Source organism: Corapipo altera, unplaced genomic scaffold (genome assembly GCF_003945725.1).
Source record: "Corapipo altera isolate COAL_440 unplaced genomic scaffold, ASM394572v1 59, whole genome shotgun sequence".
In the NCBI taxonomy this organism is placed as follows: Eukaryota; Metazoa; Chordata; class Aves; order Passeriformes; family Pipridae; genus Corapipo; species Corapipo altera.
The window spans coordinates 797180-817959 of NW_020884917.1; the positions used below are offsets into that span (position 1 = coordinate 797180).

A 20780-nucleotide genomic window follows, 5' to 3' on the forward strand; every position below is an offset into this window, starting at 1 on the left:
AAAATTGACTTCTTGGAGTGTCCACAGGGACACTGTGTTAAAGTTAGTTGCCCTTACAATCCCTTAATTATCTTGCTACCCATGTTTTAATACACACGCTGCTGTGAGTCTCACGAAACCCAGCCTAACATAAGTTCATAAAAAACAAACTTTGAATCCAAGTTTCTGAAGGCACCACCTTACCTTTTCCTCCTCATTTAATCAGAAGAGAAATATGCTCCATCATCTTTGGAAAGAAACACAGCTACCAGGACCTGAACCTGGCTGTTATTGCAGAGCAGCTGCTGCACCATAAAGCACCTGCACACACACAGGCGACCGTTCCACGCTGTAGCTGATACGCCTTCACCACAGCACAAACATTCTTGGGGGCCCATAACTTATTTCCATCCTTCTCAAAATAACACTTGTCTGAAGCCAAAGGACTCAAGAGAAACGCCATGAAATCAGGTTTTCTAACTGATTTTTTTAATAAACTATAGAAGAACAAGATAACATTTCAACCAAAGTCATGACAGCTGCATGCTTAAAAGCAGATACATAACATGTCTCAGGATTTTTCGGTTCTCTTTAGGAAAAAAAAAAAAAGGAGAAAAACTGAAAGCTGAACATAATGCATAGATTTCTACACATATTCAAATAATAGCAGACTAAAGCAAGCAAAAACACAACTGGAAAAAATGTCTTGACAGTGATTCCAGATCTACAAAATTTTAAAAAGGAAATTTCAGTTCTAAGAATCTTTATGCTGAACCAAGTTACGTTTTTATACAGCATGAAAATAAGTCTTATCAACTGAGGCACTAGAGACAAAACTTACTTACACAATAGCTCAAATGCATCTAATGTGTGAACTGAAAAACCTACAGGCCACAGCATACTAAAAATTTAGAATTTAAAGGTTGCATTAGACTTGCACTTGCTCACATTGACACAGTGAAATCAGTGGAAAACTACTGTTTTTTCAGTTAGAATAAAATCAGGTTCTGATTGTTATTTCCAGTCAGTTATCTTCCTAGCTTTTTCTCATTGTCCTCGCTTGCCTCTTATGCATTCTTATCAGGGAAAAAAATGGAGAGGTTCCTGTGCCACCCCATTCAACAGTGTTTATAAGGAAATGCAAAGCACCTGTCCTTGTGCACAGTTTTATCTATGGTGCTGCAGTCTCTTACTTCATCGTGTTCCCCACATCACTGAGCTTCTACAGGCTTAATAAATTTGTTTAGAATTAGATACTCATGTTCTATAAGGAATGCTTATTTCTACCTTTCGATTCGCATTTTCTATGGGTGTTAGGGAGTATTAAAGACCAGGAGTCTTCACACAGTAACTGGAGTGATCACACAGCAAGAGGAACTTGAGACAGAAAGAAAGGAGCTCATATGGATATGAATGCTGCTTTCTTTATGAGGAAGAATATTAATGATCCAGCGAGGTTTCCACCCAGATGCTACAATAACTGGTACCTCTAAACACCTACATTAAAATATACCTCGATATCTTAATCAGGCACTTAAATAGAAAAACAAAGGAATAACTTTTAACATAGGTACTATGGTAGTTATTCTGTAAGGCCAGAACATCTTGTATGAAGCACTCAGAAAATTAATTGTCCCACAGAATCAAATAACTCACATCAGGGGCTAAATGAATGGAGAGTCCCTCACTAGACAAACCTGTTTTAAAAATAAAGACTGATAAATGGTTAGCAAATATTTGGTAGAAGCCATTAACCCCAAACTTAGACTCTTCACTATCTTATGTAAAATGTAGTGCAAGGCTATTAATCCCTTGAGAAGATGGATCCAAAAGTAAACATTCAATGTGCTTTAATTTACAAGATTTTTTTTTTCCCCACAAAAAAAAGTTTCTCCACTGATAACAAGCTCCCTGAGGGAATACATCAATTTTTTCAAGGGAAAAAAAGTGATCATTTAAAAACAGAATCTGCAAAGCTCCAACAATCAATAGTTGCTCTATTTTGAACCATAACACATTTCTCATCAACATTTCTTTGGAAAACACAAGTTAGAACAACCATTCACTGGTCCTGTAAAAGAACCCTGACCTCCCTTATTTTAAGTAGTATCCTGGAGATGACTAATCATTCTTTAAAAATGGTAATGAATGTATTATAGTTAAATACACTCCAAAGTTATAGGAAAACTCCACCTGTAAGACTTCATCTACCAACACTTACATGGTTAATTATAGATTCTGTCACAAAAATACAGAATCAAGGAAAAGAGGTGGAAATTCACTTGTAAGGCTAAACTCTTAAGAAGTTATTTATGTTATGAAAGTTAAGGGACAAATGAAACAATCTACAGACACATAAAACACATTTTTATGGTAATGAAAATGCCAACTGTTTAAACCATTCTCAAGTAATTTATTTCTTTTTACTGATGATTTACAAGGCCTTGATTATTAGACAAAATAGCATATTTTAACTAAACTAAAAAAAAAAAATACAAACCAATAGAGTATAGAAGGAAATGCTATATGGTTCTGCAGAATATATCACACCCAGTGCACACACTGCCTCATTTTTCTCATCTGAACCTATTTGTTACTTACAGGATTTTTCAAACAAATATTTTGGTCTAACCAACATGTAGTGTACAGTTTCAGACTGTTGAATTAGGCTCTAGTTCTGGCATTAGTCTACAGTCTAAACCACTGCAGTAGATCTTTCAAAGACTTTAGTGTAATCAAAAACTGATCTAGACATTTTGGAGCAGTTAACAAGAGATAGGAGTTATAGCTGCATACAGTTCAGTATGGTACATTAACTGAAGCTAGAAGTTTTAGTATGCTTATTGCCAATTTCTCCCAAATTTTAACAAGCAGAGCTTCTTTGCAGACACATTATTGCTGAGGGTAATAAGGCTGTTGAACAAAAGGGTATCCAGGTTGTTGAGGTGGCGGATATGGTGCTTGTCCAGGGTTTTGATACATAGGTGAGGGTGCATATGGCAGATTATACTGACCATACATGTATGGATTATAGCCCATTGGCATTGGCATCTGGCAGTACCTGCATGGGGGGGGGGAAATAAAAGCATACTTGAGTTGCAAAACATTGACGATGTTAATTTGCAAAAATAACTCATTAATAGATACAAAAGACATGCAATCTCCATAAATGTTTTCTTTACATTTTACTTTGAGTGCAGCAGGAAATGTGGTAACTTTCAAGGAGCAAACATGAAATCAATGACAGTGCATGGAACAGAAATACAGGTAGAAGGTAAAGGCAACCTGCCAGAACTAGAACTGATCTCAATTGATTCTCTTCTGTTTCATAACACTGTGCATATTTTAACATTTGCTGAGCCTGCTACTGAAGAAGACCGCAGCTACCTTCAATTCCTTGGGATAACACCAGGAAGATGGAAAAAAGCATCAGAAGAAAGCACGCTACTCAACTGCAATTTTCTGTGTATTTTTCATCAAAGTAGGCACAATACTAAGATTTGAAAAATTAGATGTGCCAACACTTTTGAGGTAAACACCACCAACTGATTAAGCAAGAGTTGGCAATAGTCAAGAAACCACAGTTAAAGAACTGCAGTCCTACCTTCCTTCTCCTTTAAAAAAAGCTGTAAAAACTTAAAATGAACCCTCCCACAAAAGGTACTAGCAAATGATTCCTACAAGAGTTACATGATTAAAACTAAAATTAAAAAAAAAAAAACTTCTTGCCTCAAACACTAAACATATCTTCAACTGGAACAATAACTAATTTTAAAATATAACACACTAATTTTAAAATGTCAAGAAAAAAGTGCTTTTAAATAACAGGATAATGAAAAGCTGCTTCGGTACTCCCATAGCTTACCCTGGGTAACCGGGATAAGTTGGGTAAGGAGGTCCCTGTGCCTGTGAAGGTGCAGTGCTTGCTGCAGGTGCACTGGCTCCTGGAGTAGGAACAGGAGCAGCAGCAGGAGCTGCAGGTGCTCCAGCGGGTGCTGATGCAGAAGAGGAACTGCTTGTCTCAGAAATCACTGGTGGTGGTGGCCGTGCTGGTGGCTGTGGTTTAGTCCCCTAATGAGAGAAAGTGAATTAAGTCGGAGCTTCTTTATGTAAGTCTTGGAATCAAAAGCTGTGGTTATATGATTAGTTGATTTTTATTTTCCTTTTAATCAGACATTCTATATTTGGTCTATACAGATAATAATGCAAAGCATCTAAAAGGCAATAAGTTTTTCATTTCAAATCTATAAATTATTAACCCCGATAATACACATAATACACCTCTCTGCAAAGTCTTTAATTTTGCCCTCTATTTCACTTCAACACATTTCCAACTACACGAATATGTTGAGGAGTGATATACGCAAATTATAGATCAGTTTAGAGTTCTAAAGTATGGACCTTCTACTTTCAACCCACAAATTCCACAGCATATATTTACCACCATGGTTCTTGGTGCTGGAGTAGGAGTCGATGCCGCTGGCTTACTTCCTCCTGCTGATGTGGTCTGATATGTAGGCAGGGGAATAGAGGGAGCACTGGGTTCCCTAGCAATGCTTTGCTGCAAATCTCTATTAAAAACAAACCAGCAAACATAGAGGTTAGTTTAAGCATTGTTTGTTATGGGTTTCAGCAAGCTAAGCCAAAAAGATGCAACAGAGTAAATCTAATATTTAAAGCATGATCACTGAGCTAGTTCAAACTAAATCTGGAGTCTAAATCACTTCCACAGAAACCATCCTCTGATTAACTGTTACATTTATTTTCAATAATGTCTTTATGTTGTAACTAAATACTAGGTATAGATCACGGAATTAGCCAAAAGCTTTGGGAACAGAAATTACAGGATCATCAGAACATTTAGCAACTTGGAAGCCTTCCAGAGAAGCTAAGGAAACCTCATGTCTATGGAAAATGATAACAGAAGAGTAAAAAAAAAAAAAAATGCACATGAAAAACTGCAATATCATTTATATCTGAGTAAATGTAACTATCAAAAAAAAACCCAGAAAAAACTTCGATGGCTCAGCATATGAGCTTTCAGGTTCTCTATTCTGTTACCTCTGGTGTTGGAATAAGCCTTGGTAAGTTACTTTTCATATCTTACTTTGATAAGATACTGGGAGGCTTTGGTGTCATGTTGTACTACAAGCTGCCATTAGACAGCATAATTTTGCACTTCACTTGTCATGAACATTGCAAGGAAGCAGTTCTAAGAGGAATGCAAATCTCAATGCAAAGATTCAATATTTGAGATGGGGCAGATTCTTCAGAGAGACTTAAAGAAGTATTTAAAATTTCAGAAAATTTTGCATAAAAATATCTGTGAGCAGTATGTAACAGCTAGAACTTGATAGCTGGCACTGTGAAACAGAATAAAGAGAAGACTGACAAAAGTGTACAGTCTAGTTAGTAATAAAATACAGGATCCTATTACATAGCAGCAAAGGTGAGCTCCAAAGAATAACACTGGCCACTTTTGCAGAAACTTCATAGAAAAACCCAAAACTGAAATAAAAACTCCAAGAAAACTGTCCTCATCATTACCCTGACAGGAAAAAGGAATGATGAGGACAAAGCTGGAAATACTGTCCTGATATTCTGTTACATATGTGTGTGTATATCTGAAACTATTTCTTGTAGGTAGCGAAGCAAGTATTCAACACCATATTATACAGAAACTAAAAACCCAAACCTAATATCTTAGATGACACAAGGGATGTAAGCAGTAATTTGCAATGTGATTTTAAAAGACAAGACCAATGTCTTACAGAACATGGGTGCCTTTCAGAGTGAAGTATATTTTGACCACAGAGTGACCAACTGCATTAAACATGAAGCTTAAAACACTATTACAACTGATCCTCCAATGGGCAATCATTATGGTAGGGGGAAAAAAAAAATTCACACTGAAGTTCTAAATGAGAAACTCCCTAAAGAAATTTATTTCCACTAAGATGCAACCCACAATCAACATTTTTATTGTAGCTGGGAGGCAAGGGGGCAGGGAGAAGAGGCAAAACACACATTTTATTCCCTCAAGCTGTGGGTTGGGTGCACTAAGAAACACATTTTGTAGAAGCACACTACACATATCCCAAATGTGATCATTGCCCCTAACTGTGACTGGGTTTCATGTAACTGAACAGGTAACACGAAGCAGTAAAATATATCATGGAAAGACTCAGTTGAATGTTGTCAACACTAATCCTACAACTTTGACACTGAACATGGAGATGTGAGATATTCAGACCTATGCCTTGGTTAGGCAGCCTTCAGCTTCCAAATTACATGAGTGTGTGAAGCCAAAGAGAGGCAGAAGGGGTTGTAATTAAGAATTCATTTACAAGCACAATGCCCAAATGAAAAAGAACAGTTCTACAAAGGATCAAGTTAGGAAAGGTAAAAGTCGAGGGCTGAGTATCCCATTCATGACATGGTACATGCATAGAACAACTGCAGCTTCACCAATTAAAATTTTAATAACAACTAGCTCTTTTTAAAAAAGACTATGTGCTCTGCTAAAGAACACTAAGTAAAAGACAAATCTTTTCAGTTATGCTTTCCTCTTAAGAGGAGAGCCCAAAAATCACATCTGAAACACACTATACTAGGCCAGATCACATATGGGGGACAACAACAAATACTTTTCCTCATATGAAGGACAAAATCTGCTCCTCTCCCCAGCAGTGTAGGCAACCCACATATCTAAACAATGATAAAAAAACAGACCAGACAAGATCAGACTACAGAGCAGAAGTGGAATATCAGTGTAGAACAGTTTTCCCCCCATCACACTGGACACATGGAAGGCAATCATATGATGAAGCATTTATCTAATTTCTCAAACTAAAATGACAGCAGGAGCAGGGTGCAGAAATCTTTCCTCAAAGGAAAGAATAAAACAAAATGAGTAAAACATACATGCCAAACAAACCCCAAGAGTGAAATCATAACATGAAACAGATTCATGCTGAACTGTACACAGGAAAACCACAACAGACTTCAAAGGAGATTTTCCTATTTATTTCTCCTATCACTGTTCTTGTTTTTCAGGGGAGGGAAGAGTAGGGTTAGCATCAAAGCAAAGAAGAGTTGAGAATCTTAACATACCTGTTCCTCCTTCTCATTTCATCAAGTACCATAATAAACATATCCCCAAAGATTAATTTCTGATAAATACTTAACCATTTCTACAATGCTTTTAAACAATGCATTGAAATCTTACTTGAGCAGTTCATCTCTTTCAGTCTTGCGAGCAAAGACAATGTCACTGCACTTGTTTTGGAATTTCAGCAGGATTTCTGTCAGCTCATTGTAAAACTAGTAAAGAAAAAAACAAAAACCCAACAAGCTCCATCAACACCTTCAGATTCCATGCTAGCATACTTCTACATATTGATCCAGTTATGAGTGTTGTATTATGACAGTGCCAAGAACCTGCCATTCCAATAGTTTTCTAGTGCATTCTATAAGGCTTTTCAAAACCAAAATTAGTCAGCTGTTGCCCACCCCTGTAACATCATACTACTGTGGGGGTTTATGTGTGTGTATTTGTGTGTAAATATAAAAATAGTTTAAGACAACACTATAAAAACGTATTGAGACCAGAGAAAAACTAGATCACTTCTGATGATGAATTATTTATTTTTGTAAAGGATATTTTTTTCTTTTTCTTTTAATCTTACTGCTCTCAATTTCATGCATTTCATTTGTATTGATATCTCAGAGGTTGGGGTTTTTTTCCTTTAGTGAGTTATCAATAAACCAGAAAAAATACTTAATACAGAAGTAGTAAACTTAATACAGAAGCAGTAAGACAACTTCCAGAAGCCTCTCATGTATGCAGCATCAACATAAAACCCACAAATTTGATAAGGTGATTAAATACCATGAGAAAACAGATTAATGAATTTCTTGGATAAAATGGCTCGCCTGGGTGTTTCAACATCCTTTACTCAGCTGTAATTAACAACTTTTCCTATTACTCAGAAAAGCTTACTTTTCAGATAGCAACAAAGAAGTATTTCACAGCTCTTGAAACAATCAAAATTCAAGCAACTTGCTTCAGTAGTAAAATCCTCAAAAACGTACCTCTCAGCTAGCAGATCTCCAAATTTTGTTATTATTTTTGATTCACATCTCATTGTGTAAATTAAAAAAGAAACAACAATCCTTCCAATCCCTTAAGCATCACCATACCTTTGTGCCTTCTTTTAAATTGGCTACAAGTTCCACAAAGTTGTCATTTGCTATAGCCAAGTTCTTCAAAACTTCTTCTCTTAAATTAGATTCGTTGTTTGATTGTTTCATCTTTGAAAAATCTTGGTGTGCATTCTTGAAAGAAGAAAAAAAAATAAGCAGTGAAAATAATGCAAGCTTACAATGCATGTAAGATTCTGCATGTTTGATCTTCTTTTTCCTCTCATTCATTGCTTCTACCTGTTTTCCTCAATACCTGCTTTTCCTCACCTTCCATCCACACGCCGTACGTCAATACTTGTCATCTGCTAAGCACAGTGGCCATGATAATATATATTCCAGAACTGTACATATGTTAACTCACTGGCAGTAGACACCAGTTAATTATCTGTTCTGTTGTGGGCTGCCTTTAATAATTCTGAAGCTCATCCTGCAGACTCTCTTTCAGAGGTTATACTAATTAGGCTCTCTCCTGTACTAGCCTACATTGATATTCATAAAATCATACTGAAAGCTAGGATTTTTAAGAAGTATTACTTCAAATTTGGTTGACCTTGGCAAGCTATTCGAAGGACAGCGAGGAGGAAAACTCACAGAAGGATCACCTACCTACATTCAAATATTAAATCCTCAATAACCGTGGTGCACACGGTCATTTAAAAAGAATTTTTCCCTACTGTAAAAAGTCTCCATCATTACTCAAGCTGCTATTTTAATTTCTCCAAGCACTAAGACTCTCTTTTGCTAGGTGTTTCAGGTACCTGCCTCTCGTTTTACCGACAAATTAAGACTGAATTTATAAACAAACTTTGGGAAATTCTATTTGGTTTTACTTTGATGAGCTTTGCACATGCTGGAAGTCAAGCATATTGTCAACAGCAATTAGGAATAAACCAAAATATACTTCAGAGATCCAAAACGTTTTCTAGTAGACAGTATGGACAGGTCTCCTATTATACCAGAAAGAAGTATAAATGAAAGGAAAAAACGAAACAAACCCAAAAAATTCTAAATGCTCCAGTTAAGCTTCTGTCAAGGACAAAACCCTCTCCAGAACTAGGCCAAGAAAAGGTCCAAGAGAATTTACAGTGGAGTTCTGGGAGTATCTACTAAAAATTCTCATTCTTTTTCAGACATCCCTGTATTTGTCAGTGATCAAGGAGTAAAGGAGTATCAACTGGCACATGACACAAGAACAAGCAAAAGAGAGGAGAAAGCACAGTGAGATTTCTAAAGTACTACAGAGGTAGAAGTATCATTGCCCTTAGTTTAAGAGGATGGAAAACATGCAAAGTGTCATACCTGAATGTTTTTGAGAAGTTCTTCCTGTTTTTTCAGGGACTCTTGCACTTTCTGTGTGTAACTCCCATAGATTCTGTCCAACTCAGTCACAGAGATAGCCTCCTCATTTATAGCACCATCCTGTGCAAGTGCAGTAAGGAATTTGCTTGTCATGTCAAAATTTACAGATTTCAGATCATTTTCCAGTTGTTCCCTCTCCTTCTTAACTTCATCCAGATTGGCCAGCAAAGTTCTTAAGACATTAACAACCTAGGGAATAAAAATTGTCAGAAGTTAGCAGGTTTAGAAGAATTATTACAGAAGTATACTCTACTACTTGTTTCCATCTTGCATTCCTCACTGTCCTGCATGACTATTCCTTTATGAATGCGTTTAAGATCACAAACTAGGACAAAATACAACAAAACAAAGATCTTCAAGCATTTCTCAAGCTATATTCTCATCTAGAGGTTTGCTTTCACTAATAACGCTTAATTACTACAAAATGTTTAATTCTTTTTTAAGTTGATCAGATACCTTCAAACAGGATATTCTAAAATGGCAGTCAAACCCACTGACTTCAAATCACTATGAGAAAAATAATAATATTGCTGTAGATAAGCCATTAATTTCTTGGAAAGCAAGTTGGTGAAATTGCCTAGTACTTTAAAATACTGAGCTATGTCTTAGATTGCTTATCTGTCCCAAGAACCCAAACACTACACCCCACCTCCATACATACAAATAGTCAAAGATTGCTCCATTTATAATAGTCAACGAGTCTTGTTGTCCATGCCAACTGACTTTGTTCACACTAAGTACAACAAAATATACTCAAGCGGACTTTAAACATAAAGACAATTTCTTTTCCAAATGTTAGTTACCACCTGTATCAATTGTGACAGAAATAAGAGCAACTAAGGAGCAGTTTCCACACCAATTCATGTAAGTTTACTTAGTCAGACGAGTAGCACTTCTTTTCAAAATAGAGACAATTTCAATGCTTTACCTCATTTCCTTGTAATGTTTTTGCTGGGTTGGCAGAAGGAATGGCTGCGTTGAGTTCTGCCTCTGGCTTACACAGAAGTGCAATCGTATCCCGGTGAGACTGATAGCGCTCTTTAACCTGCCCATCTGCTTGCATAGCTCTATTCATAATATTGTGGTAATTGGCTCCCTCTGGGGATGGGAGGACAAAAAAAGGGTGTTTATATCATTTCTAAACTTGTTTTTATCCAAGTTTTGCACCTGAGCAGTTTTCATGCTTTTCAGCAAGTCTTCATATATTTTTATGAGCCTGTACATTTATAAAGTTATTTACTAAGACTTTTACAAAACATAAGCTTCTAAGTTATGTTTTAAATGGGGTATAAACAAAGCACCTATAGTAATTCTCCAGTGAAGCACACAAAGGAATGAACACTGGTTTGAACTACACCCCAGATTTAAACCCCCGTAACTTTGCTCAACTGAGGCAGTGGTATCCTTACTAGCTTCAAAAAACAACATATATTAAGCACACAAAAAGCATGCTACAGTGATGGTCCTAAGTAGTTAGACTAACTGCCAGGGAAAAAAAAAAAAACAAAACAAAACACCACATTAAAGAGACAAAACCACGTTGATGGGAAATAAATAAAAAAAAATGTTAATATACAAAGAAAAATTTATTTAAGAGGTAACTGCAATCAGATCCTTAGGACAGTCATTTTTCACTATATATGCTTTCTGAAACTTAAGCATGCATGCACATGCCAAGGGTGAAAAAGAAGCAGCAAATGCACTGCTATCACATCTCTCAACTCCAAATAATGGCACGAACTGCAATAAGAATATTTTGGCATAACCTTAACACCAGAGCATTGAAAACTACTTTAATTTACACTACAGACACCTTTAGAGGATCCCCAAAACCCAAAGCATGAAACATGAACTTTACCTGCCCTTAAAGATTTATAGAGTTCATTGGATGGCGTTCTCTGCCAGCGCTCCTTGAATTTTGTTCGCAGGTCATTGTCTGTAGTTTCTTCTTCATCTAATAATCTCAAAGACTACAAGAGTAAAATGTTACAAGCATTATAGGCAGTTTTAAACATGAAATAGCCTCAAAATATGCAGCTAGTGTAGAAAACAAAAAAATGCTTATACATTCTTTATAAATTTAATTTAACAAATAAAAAACAGGTATGAAAGGCACAAAAATCACCCAAATTTCTTTAGAATGCTTTCCCAATGCTTTCCCCCTCCCCACCAACAATTTTAAAAGCAAAATACTTGTAAGGAAAAATCCACATGTGACAGCACAGTTTTTGTATGGACTGAACACTAAAATAGCATATTTTTAAAGTACTATTAACAAGCATTTGGATAACTGTGCATTTTTTTTCTATTATCATTTAAAGAAAAACATTCAGTGGTGATGTTTTTCAAGATCAAGTGCTTACTTCATCTAAAATTTCTTTGTTCCTTTGCAGCAGTTCGGGCAGATCTTTGATCAGCTGATCAACAGTCTGAATTCCTCCCTGTTCAATCACAGACTTAGACTTGTTCAAAATAGACTGAGGAACAGTATCACCAGACACATCTTCGATAGCAGCAGGAAGATTGAGGGAAGCCAACACACTGAAAAAGTCAACATGTTAAATAAAGAAATTGTTTGTAGTTTTATCCTGACAACCACACTGCTATCCAAACAATCAATCACACAGTCAATTATAATGGAAACAGAGTGTAATGTACTTTTAGACATTTTTATATGTTTCAAAGCTCTTAAAAAACTAAAGAAATCCTAGTCTTTTAGCACTTAAATGTGGCAAACATTTTAAGTAGTAACTGTCTGGTAGATAAAAGAAACAACGTCCTTGAGTTACATTCCTATCTATCAGCTTGAGATAATTTTTTAATGTTTATTTTTTTTAAAGAAAAAAAATTTTGGGGGGAAAAACATAATTTATTCAGTAACTGATACAAAACAATTGATACAAGCTGACCATTGGAGTATGAAAATCATTCTAGATTAATCGTACTGGAACTTTTTCTAAGCAAGTGTTGGACTCCTAAAAAATGAGGAAATATTGAAGAACAATAAATACTACTTTAATAAGGTTTCAATTTTAACACCTACAGAAAAGTAGTTCTAAATACCACTTCTATTTTTTAAGTTGGTCAGTCTACCACATAATAATGAAAAAAACCCACTGCTGTAATCTGGGTACCTGCAGGCTGCAAGGCAACCAGTGCGTGTCTTGAGAAATTTAACAAGGGGCCATACTTACCCATTTGCCAGATTTGTGGCTTCTCTCATCTGGGCTATTGACCTGTTTACCAGATCTGCCTTCCTCTGGTTATAAACACTCACAGATTGCTGCACTTGCAATGGAACCATCTTCTCAAACAGGTCTGCAATTAAAGTAGTATAAATTACACAGGCTGCACTGTGAAAGTAAAAGGACACAAACATCTTCACAGCTCTTTTGTACAGGTTGTACTACTGACCTAAACAGTTTAAGATACTCTCCCCCACTCCCCACTTTTTGTCTTAGAAACAAAAATCTATTTCTACAGGTCTTCAGATTTCAATTTTTAAGACTGAATTTGCATTAGAAATAATTTAAAGGCAATATATTTAAATCAGTTGTAGGATTGCAAGTCAGATTTTCCTTAAGGTTTTATTTCTAATTTTGTTTCTTTAAAGGAAGAAGATGAGAAAGGGAAGAATCATTTTTTCACAACTCTGCTGCCCAGTCAAACTGAAATTTTTCAACTTTACAGAAGAGCAGCAACTAGGTTAGTTAATACTGATACTGTTCCTTCTGAAATTAAAAAGTTTGGTTTAATATAGAAAATACAACTGCTGAGAAAATCTGAGAAATATCTTTAAGAGAATTGTACATTTCAGGTAATTTTCAACCTGTGCTTTATTACATTTATCATCAAGAACAACAACGAGAAACTGAAGAAGACAAACAGCAGCTGCAACAACACTGCTGAACACATAATACAATTCAAAAATTAAATGTTTATTTTTTCACATGACACATGAACTTTGGTGGCCACGTGTTTCACAAGGTAACAACCCATTGTAGCCAGGAGAAGGTTGAAACTGAAACCCGTACACTGTTGAAAGCTCAAACAAAACAATATTTATTACAAAGAAGTGGTCAACAAAATGAGAACCAGAGGGAAAGAGGAGGGAAATAAGCCCTCAGTACAACTCCCCACTCACTCAGGTGTTACTTATGAGGTTGCCTTCCTGACCCCCGAAGCCTAGAATTCCCCACAGCAGAAGCTGCATCCTCAGAGTGTCGGCAGCCTCACAAGATAGCGGGCGCCCCCCAAAAAGGCAATGTTGTCCTCCATGTGAAGCTTGATTTCACTCCCAGCAAGAGCTATCTGCTTTTTTATACAATTAACCTGTAACATCCACCTGAGCAAGTGTGGCCAGCATCACCCAGCTAGAGGCCTTTGGTCCCTCCCCCTGTTATGTTAGTGGTATCTCTTCTACACACGCGCGTGTACACTGGAATTTCCCCATGTCTGCGTGCTACACCTTCAGGGGGTCCTTCCTAAACAAGTCTGGGGGCTTACTTCATCCTCCTCCTCTTCACTTTCTCCTTCAAATGCCCTTGGAGGGCTGTCAGCCAATAGTGGGGCCCCAATTAATTTCAGTTTATACAAGATGCTTCCTTCAAGGATGACGTTCTCGTTATCAGTGCTTGTTTTCTCATAACTCGGCAGAAAAGAACAGACTCTCACAGGTGGCTGGGCCAAACACAGGCCAAAAGCAGCAATATGTAATTAAGCACGAATACACCCATGCAGTCCACACACTTCACTTACCAGTGAATTTCTGACTGAGGGGTACAACAACTGGAGTAGACTTCACAAGACTGGCTTTTCCAATGGACTCCAAATCTTTCAGGTCAGGAACCCGGTCATGGTAAATGAAGTCATTGTCTTTTTTGGCAGCTGCAAGTGCACGGTTGATTTTGTCAACCAGATCTTTAACATTTATATATTCATCATAGCGAGATGCCACTGTTTTCACCAAGTCTGCTGCATGCTAAAAAAAAAAATTAAAATACAGTAAAAATAATAACTTTTCTTTCTCCCTTTCAAAAACAGATGAGCTTCCCAGTTAGCCAAGTAACTACTATCGACACGTACGATCAATACTATTATTCCCTTAAGAAAATATTCTCTCCTATTATGTATCAAAAAGTAAAAATATCTTACTCACTAAAATATCATCTCATCAGGAAAAAACAAACAAATAAAAAGCAACCAAATTAATAGCTCACAATAGACTCACTACGACTGCCCCAAAACCCAAAATAAGTGCTCCTGAGTTAGAGGCAATAATATCTCAGACACCTATTCACCAAAAAACCCAAATGTCATCATGTCATTTCCATGTTGTTTCATAAAACCCTTGCTTGCTTCCGCAGAGACTGCAAATTGCTTCTCAACCCTTGCTCACATCCACAAATGAAGAGGCCAGAATCCTGCTTTTCACATCTGCCACTACACTGAGTTCAGAAGCTACAGAAGGTCTGCTGTCTCTTCATTCCTGTCTGCTCAGCCAAACCAGTTTTCCTACATACAATTTATTCACATTTGTGTTGTGAATGTGCAAACCCAAAATACTAAGAAGCAATTCAGTTGACATTTGCATAAACTCACAATTCAAAAAGTCAGACTTCTTGGGACTGTGAAGTGGAACCTGACCTACATTAGAAGTGAAGTGTATTTGAAGTTTGCTGAGATTTTTTGACACTTTCCATTGTGCCAAAGGCCACACAACAGTCGTTTTGGTTTGATACAATGCTACAGTCTAAACTAGCATTTGCCAGAAACAAAATGAGAGGAGAACAAACAGCATTAAAGTATATATAAAAAAGATATTACACTGTTAGAGAGTGTACAAAGGAGGGCCACCTGATGATCCTGATGGGTCCCTTCCAATTCAGCATATTCTATGACTCTATACGTACTTTTTAATTTGAAAGAATTAAAATTGTTCCATTCATGTTGGATTCCAAAAATTTGGATATGAGAAAAAGAAAACTGCTAGGTTTAAACAAAAGCCTTGGGTTGACAGAGACTGGGAAAAAACTTCCATCTAGAGTCCAGACAAGGATCCATTGATGTCACAGGTTTGGAATGTCCTGCCCAAGCCCGGAGAAACCATGCCCTGATCTCAACAAACCTGTGCAGAAGACCTTGTGTGTTTTATCTCTCCCTCTGTGTTACCTGTTCCCCTCATGTAATCCCTCTAAGATAAAGTGGGTTTTCCCCCATGAGTAATTCTTAAGACCCCAAGAAGTGTAACTTGGATTTTCCCCTGATGTCACCTCTGTGAAAATCCCAAATTGCCTAAGTCAGGTTTTTCCCTTACGTCATCCCCTGAAGCCCCCTGTTTGTAATAAATTGTAATAGTTACAACCCCCTGTTGAATATGTAGATGTAGATCCTAAACCCTTTAAATACGAACTTGTGAGTCCAATAAAACATTCCAGTTTCTTGCCTCCAAACTGGGATCATGTTAGTTTATTGACTTCCACACATTCATCTCTCCCCCACCTCTCAATCAATTATTATTCTACCTTTTAAAATGGGAAATAAAGAAAGAGATTACTTTACAGTAACTGAATTTTTCAAAAACTAAAAAAAAAAGGGTACTAAACCTCTAATTTAGATAGTTACAGAAACAGGATTTTAATCACTGTGGAGAACAGGATACAATAATTAATACATTCAGTAAGCTAAAAGTTAAGACAACACTTGTGTTTTAACTTGTGACTACGTGCTGCTCATGAAGCAGTCCTAAAGTAAGTAATAAGGGAGTATTTTCCCTCAGGTTTCACAAAAAACAAACAAACAAGAAAAATAATCCACACCTTTACTACTCAACATGAAGGGGTACTTCCTCTTACACAACGTGAAGAAAAATCACAGATACAATTAATTTGCTATACAGCTTAACAATGACAGTAAATTTGATATAGCCAAACTTGTCCAGGGTAAGGACGAAAAAAAAAACCAAAAAAAATTAATATTCTATTACAGTAAAGTCCTAGAAAAGGAGGTCTGCTAGGCAGATTCAAAACTCCAGAACAAGCAACAGATACAGCTTCATATATCATGTACTAATGCAGCCATAACATAATAACTTGCTATTAGAAGTTATAGACACTTCATTGTTAAAACAAGGATACAAAAAGAAGTTTCAAGCTCCAACCTTCACCCAGTTGATAAAAGTGTAACAGTAACTTTCAAAATGTCAACATGATCATCTTATAGCCTTATATAAGTCTGTCAACTCTCCTGCATACCAATAAATAGATATTGCACATGGATTCTACAAATCAGTCAAAGTGGCACTTCACATATTTATTTTCTCAAGCTTTAGGGGACTTGAAGAAAGGAGTTAATTTTAGCCATTTTTTCTCTATTGTGCTTAAAACATGAGAAGATCTTACTCATTACAACATCTATATCTGAGTCCCTCTAGAAACCAGATATAGAGGCAAAAACCCATTAAGAATAAAAATAGAACTGTTGGTATAGTTTTCAAAAATTATTCAGGTTTAAATCAGAATTGCAGCAAAGGAGTTATGTACAGACCAGATAGAATTTTATTATCAGGGGAATTTTTTTTACTAACATTAATTAGGAAAATTTATTAACAAATCTGTCATATTAGTTATACTGAGATAAGAAGCCTATGCAATTGTAAAGATATAGATTTAACAAGTCAAGCACTATCAGACTGTCCAAAAATCATTAAAACACATCTTTATAAAAGCTACAGAGATACCTCTCCAATATGCAGCTGCTAATAATTTGATTCATGTGATAAACATGCTCTGCAACTTCTGAATATGTTTCATTCTTAGTTAATTGAATTTTAGAACTCTGAGTTAGCTTTTCAGGACTTGAAGCTTTTCCATATTTTTCAGAGAAGAAAGCAAGTTACTCACCTGTAACCTCCCAATTTCTTCACCAAATTTCTTCTGCTGCTTTGCCAGAATAGATTGATGATACTCTGCATTGGCCTGCATAATGCAGTGCTTTGCAGCCAGAACAGGAAACACCTCCTGGAAATAAAAATACTGACCAGGGGAAAGTCCAACCACATTAACCACCACAGACAACATGGGATGCAGGAAGAAAAAGGAAGAAGAAAAGGAAATTAGAATCACCCAATTAATGGTTTAGATAGGTTAAAACATTAGAGGTAAATGTCAGAGACCATGTGACTTTGCATGGATTGAATATTTTTTTAATCCACTGTTGTAAAATTCTTACTGTCCTTTATTGTAAATGAACTACAATTTAAATTCAAGCCATGAAGTCACAACATTTACTTCAGAGATTAGAAAGGCATGCATCTATTAGAAAGGACAGCTGCAAGAAAACACCCAAATAACCCCAAGACAAAGCCAAGACAGTGCTCTTAAAAAATAGAGGTGAGTGGAAAGATAGGTCCTCTGGGTTTTTTTGTTTTGATTTCTTTTTAATCAAAAAAAGTAATTACACTTAATACAGCAGCAGGTCTTATTGAGAAAGTAACTCTACAGTTACGAAAGGAAAGAACAATTAAAGAGGACCAATAACAACTGACATGGAAGGCAACTGAAAAGTCATTTTTAGACTTCTATATAAATGCACTTATCTTTGCAGGAGTATCAACAAAGACATGAAGAAAACATTATGCTGCAGTTCACAGTAGAGACATGGTCTTAGATCAAGGATTTGGCCTTACTGTTTTATTTCTTAAATCAAGGAGCACTGGAAAACCAGAGTGATGTTTTCCCCCAGAGATGAAAAAAATAAAATTAAAAAAGTGTAAATTTGGAAGAGAAAGCTGTCTGGGAGGCCTTGCAACTGGAGTTCAACACACCAAATCAACCTCTATGTCACACTCCTAAACATTAACTGTTCTCAGAGCTGGTATTAACCAGCAAACCTTATTATATTCTTTGAAATAATCGAGAGATTACTTTGCAACTGGAACAGGGAGTATATCTACTGCTTAGAAAGGTACACAACAACAAAAGATAAAGCAGTGGCCTCACTACCTCTCAGAAATCATCATAAACATAATACCTAAGTGTGAAATATTCTAAGAGCGTGAAAAAGAGATCTTTCTACCTCTTCCAAAACCAACAGCATTCAAACAAACAGTCAAGACTACATGGGATAATTTACAAGTATCAAGATTGGTTTGGGGTGGAGAAAGGAGGCAGGCAGAAGGACAGAGGACACACACTGACTTCCAGTCATGTTTTTCACCAGCAGGTAAGTGAACAGCACCACTGTATTCATGCTGGACTCAACATGAGAGCAAATTTCACACAAAAACATTGAGACTAGAAGCCAATTAAGCCTCAACAGAAAGTGTTAGTTTGAAAACAGATTTAGTAAGGCATTAAGTTCTAAGAATGCATCCCTAAATGCCACCATAAACATTTCAAGTTCACTTTAATGAAATGTGTTACAAATAAACACACTTCATGTAATAAGATTTTACTTATTTAAAAAAACACACTACCTTTTACCCCCTAGATTTTTCAGTTTTTTCAAATTACAGTTTCATTTTCCTTAAACGTAGCAATATGTCAGCTCTTCTTGAGGATATATTTTAAGTGTATTTCATCAAGTATATTGTAAACAATAATAGTTATTCACAGTAACAACAGGTCCCACATTATTTCCATGAGTTACTAACCTTGGGCAAAGTATCTTTATATTGACACTGTTTGTAAGCATCACCATAGTAATCCGCAGCTTGATTTGCTAGTTTAGCTATGATACCATCTTTCATTTTATCTGGGGGAGAAGGAGAGAAAACAAAGAACAGTTGAGATTATCATCAGTTTTTACAACTGAACAGGTGACTGGTTCATCTTCAAACAGCAACAACTGCATTTTAAGGATATAGCTTTACATTATAACTCAAAGACTCCCAGTCTTCTCTCTTGACATCCAGCAGCAGTTTCCAGAATTTCTACTTCAATCATGACACTGAAGGTTCAGTCAGTTGTACCAGAAATCTTTTGGCAGCTGCTGGCATTTATGCAGAATTAAGAGAGATACTTCACCTCAAACCAATGCAAGCTGCCAATAAAAGATACAACAATCCCACTCTGAACTCTGGCAGCTTGTTCCAAGCCCTTCCTTGTGCCAGGACAAGCACTTGTGTAGCAATAGTCAGAGAATTTACCTGAAATCTAGCAAGCAAAACACAGCTTATTTTCAGTAGGATCTGTTCCTAACCCAATTCTATGCCAGGACTCACAGAAACTGCACCAAGAGGAGAAGGGACCGGTCCTTTCCATTGCAGTCCACATCCCTGTTAGCTTACAGCAAATATAGAAACACCATTCCTAGACATAAAACACCATTACTTCATATCAGAGCTGCACGTGCCTAGCAGCAGTGGTATTCCCTGCCTCACATCCTCACTCTGTTCCTGAAGCCCAAACTCTTAAAATAGGAATATTCTGTAACAATCATTATCTTCTCTTTCATGCAGGAGATAGGTCCTCTTATAAAGGAGATGAAGGTAACCTCTGGCCTGCACTAGCAATTCAACCTTCCAAAAGAAGGCAGGCAATCAGTGCAAACCCAGGCCATCCACTCTAAACAGCTGCCCTTACAAACAAGCATCCTCTGACTCAGGTGATTCTTAGGTACTGACAGATTGACAAGTATAAGTGGGGACATATGGGGAGATTAGGAATTCTGCAGAAATTAGTCTGCCAAAATTAAATCAAAATAATTCCTAAGTGGTCTGTTCATACCAGCATATTCACACATCTATTTACAATGTTTCAGGCACAAGCTATGATGTAATATATCTACCTTCTATGAAGTAAGTATGTTTAAGGTATGCCAGAAAGATCTTTTCACTGTGAAGAGGGTTTAGATGACAAACTATGACAAAGGATCTCATAAGATCTATCAACTTACTTCTTTGCTAGAATGTTTCTGTCTGGTGCACTAAATATTTAATAAAACCAAAAAATCTAAAATCTACAAAAAAATTACACAAAATCTAAGAAACCTGTCCTTCTAGCTCCACCAAGTGTGTAGTAGTTGCATCTTCCTTCATACAGCTTGTGCATTAAAAAAAAAAAAAAATACCAGCACACTAACTACATTTCCATTAACAAAGGAAATGTTAGAGGAGATTCATTTGTCCACGCAGACAGCTCAAAACATATCTTTCACCATCAGAAAGGAAAAAACTATCCAACTTTTCACTACTCACGTATCTTTAAAATATTGCAGCTACAACACAAGCCTTAAGA

At 36.5% G+C, this 20780-nt stretch overlaps 1 protein-coding gene across 2 annotated transcripts in view; it reads right to left on the reverse strand.

Annotated features, from left to right (window-relative positions):
- Nucleotides 1-446: 446 nt before the first annotated feature.
- PDCD6IP (programmed cell death 6 interacting protein) overlaps nt 447-20780 on the reverse strand; it is a 34898-nt gene continuing 14564 nt past the window's right edge. Inside the window, exons 6-18 of one of the 2 annotated variants that reach the window (XM_027655970.1) lie at nt 19196-19296; nt 17445-17561; nt 14302-14524; nt 12738-12861; nt 11907-12084; nt 11402-11513; nt 10472-10641; nt 9484-9732; nt 8182-8316; nt 7208-7302; nt 4421-4550; nt 3845-4050; nt 447-3040 (exon numbers count right to left, since the gene is read on the reverse strand). In XM_027655970.1, coding sequence (XP_027511771.1) covers nt 2872-3040; nt 3845-4050; nt 4421-4550; nt 7208-7302; nt 8182-8316; nt 9484-9732; nt 10472-10641; nt 11402-11513; nt 11907-12084; nt 12738-12861; nt 14302-14524; nt 17445-17561; nt 19196-19296 — 2009 coding nt within the window. In that variant the 3' untranslated portion in view covers nt 447-2871. Of the gene's footprint in view, nt 3041-3844; nt 4051-4420; nt 4551-7207; nt 7303-8181; nt 8317-9483; nt 9733-10471; nt 10642-11401; nt 11514-11906; nt 12085-12737; nt 12862-14301; nt 14525-17444; nt 17577-19195; nt 19297-20780 lie in introns of both variants that reach the window. The other variant, XM_027655969.1, reaches the window with a different exon arrangement.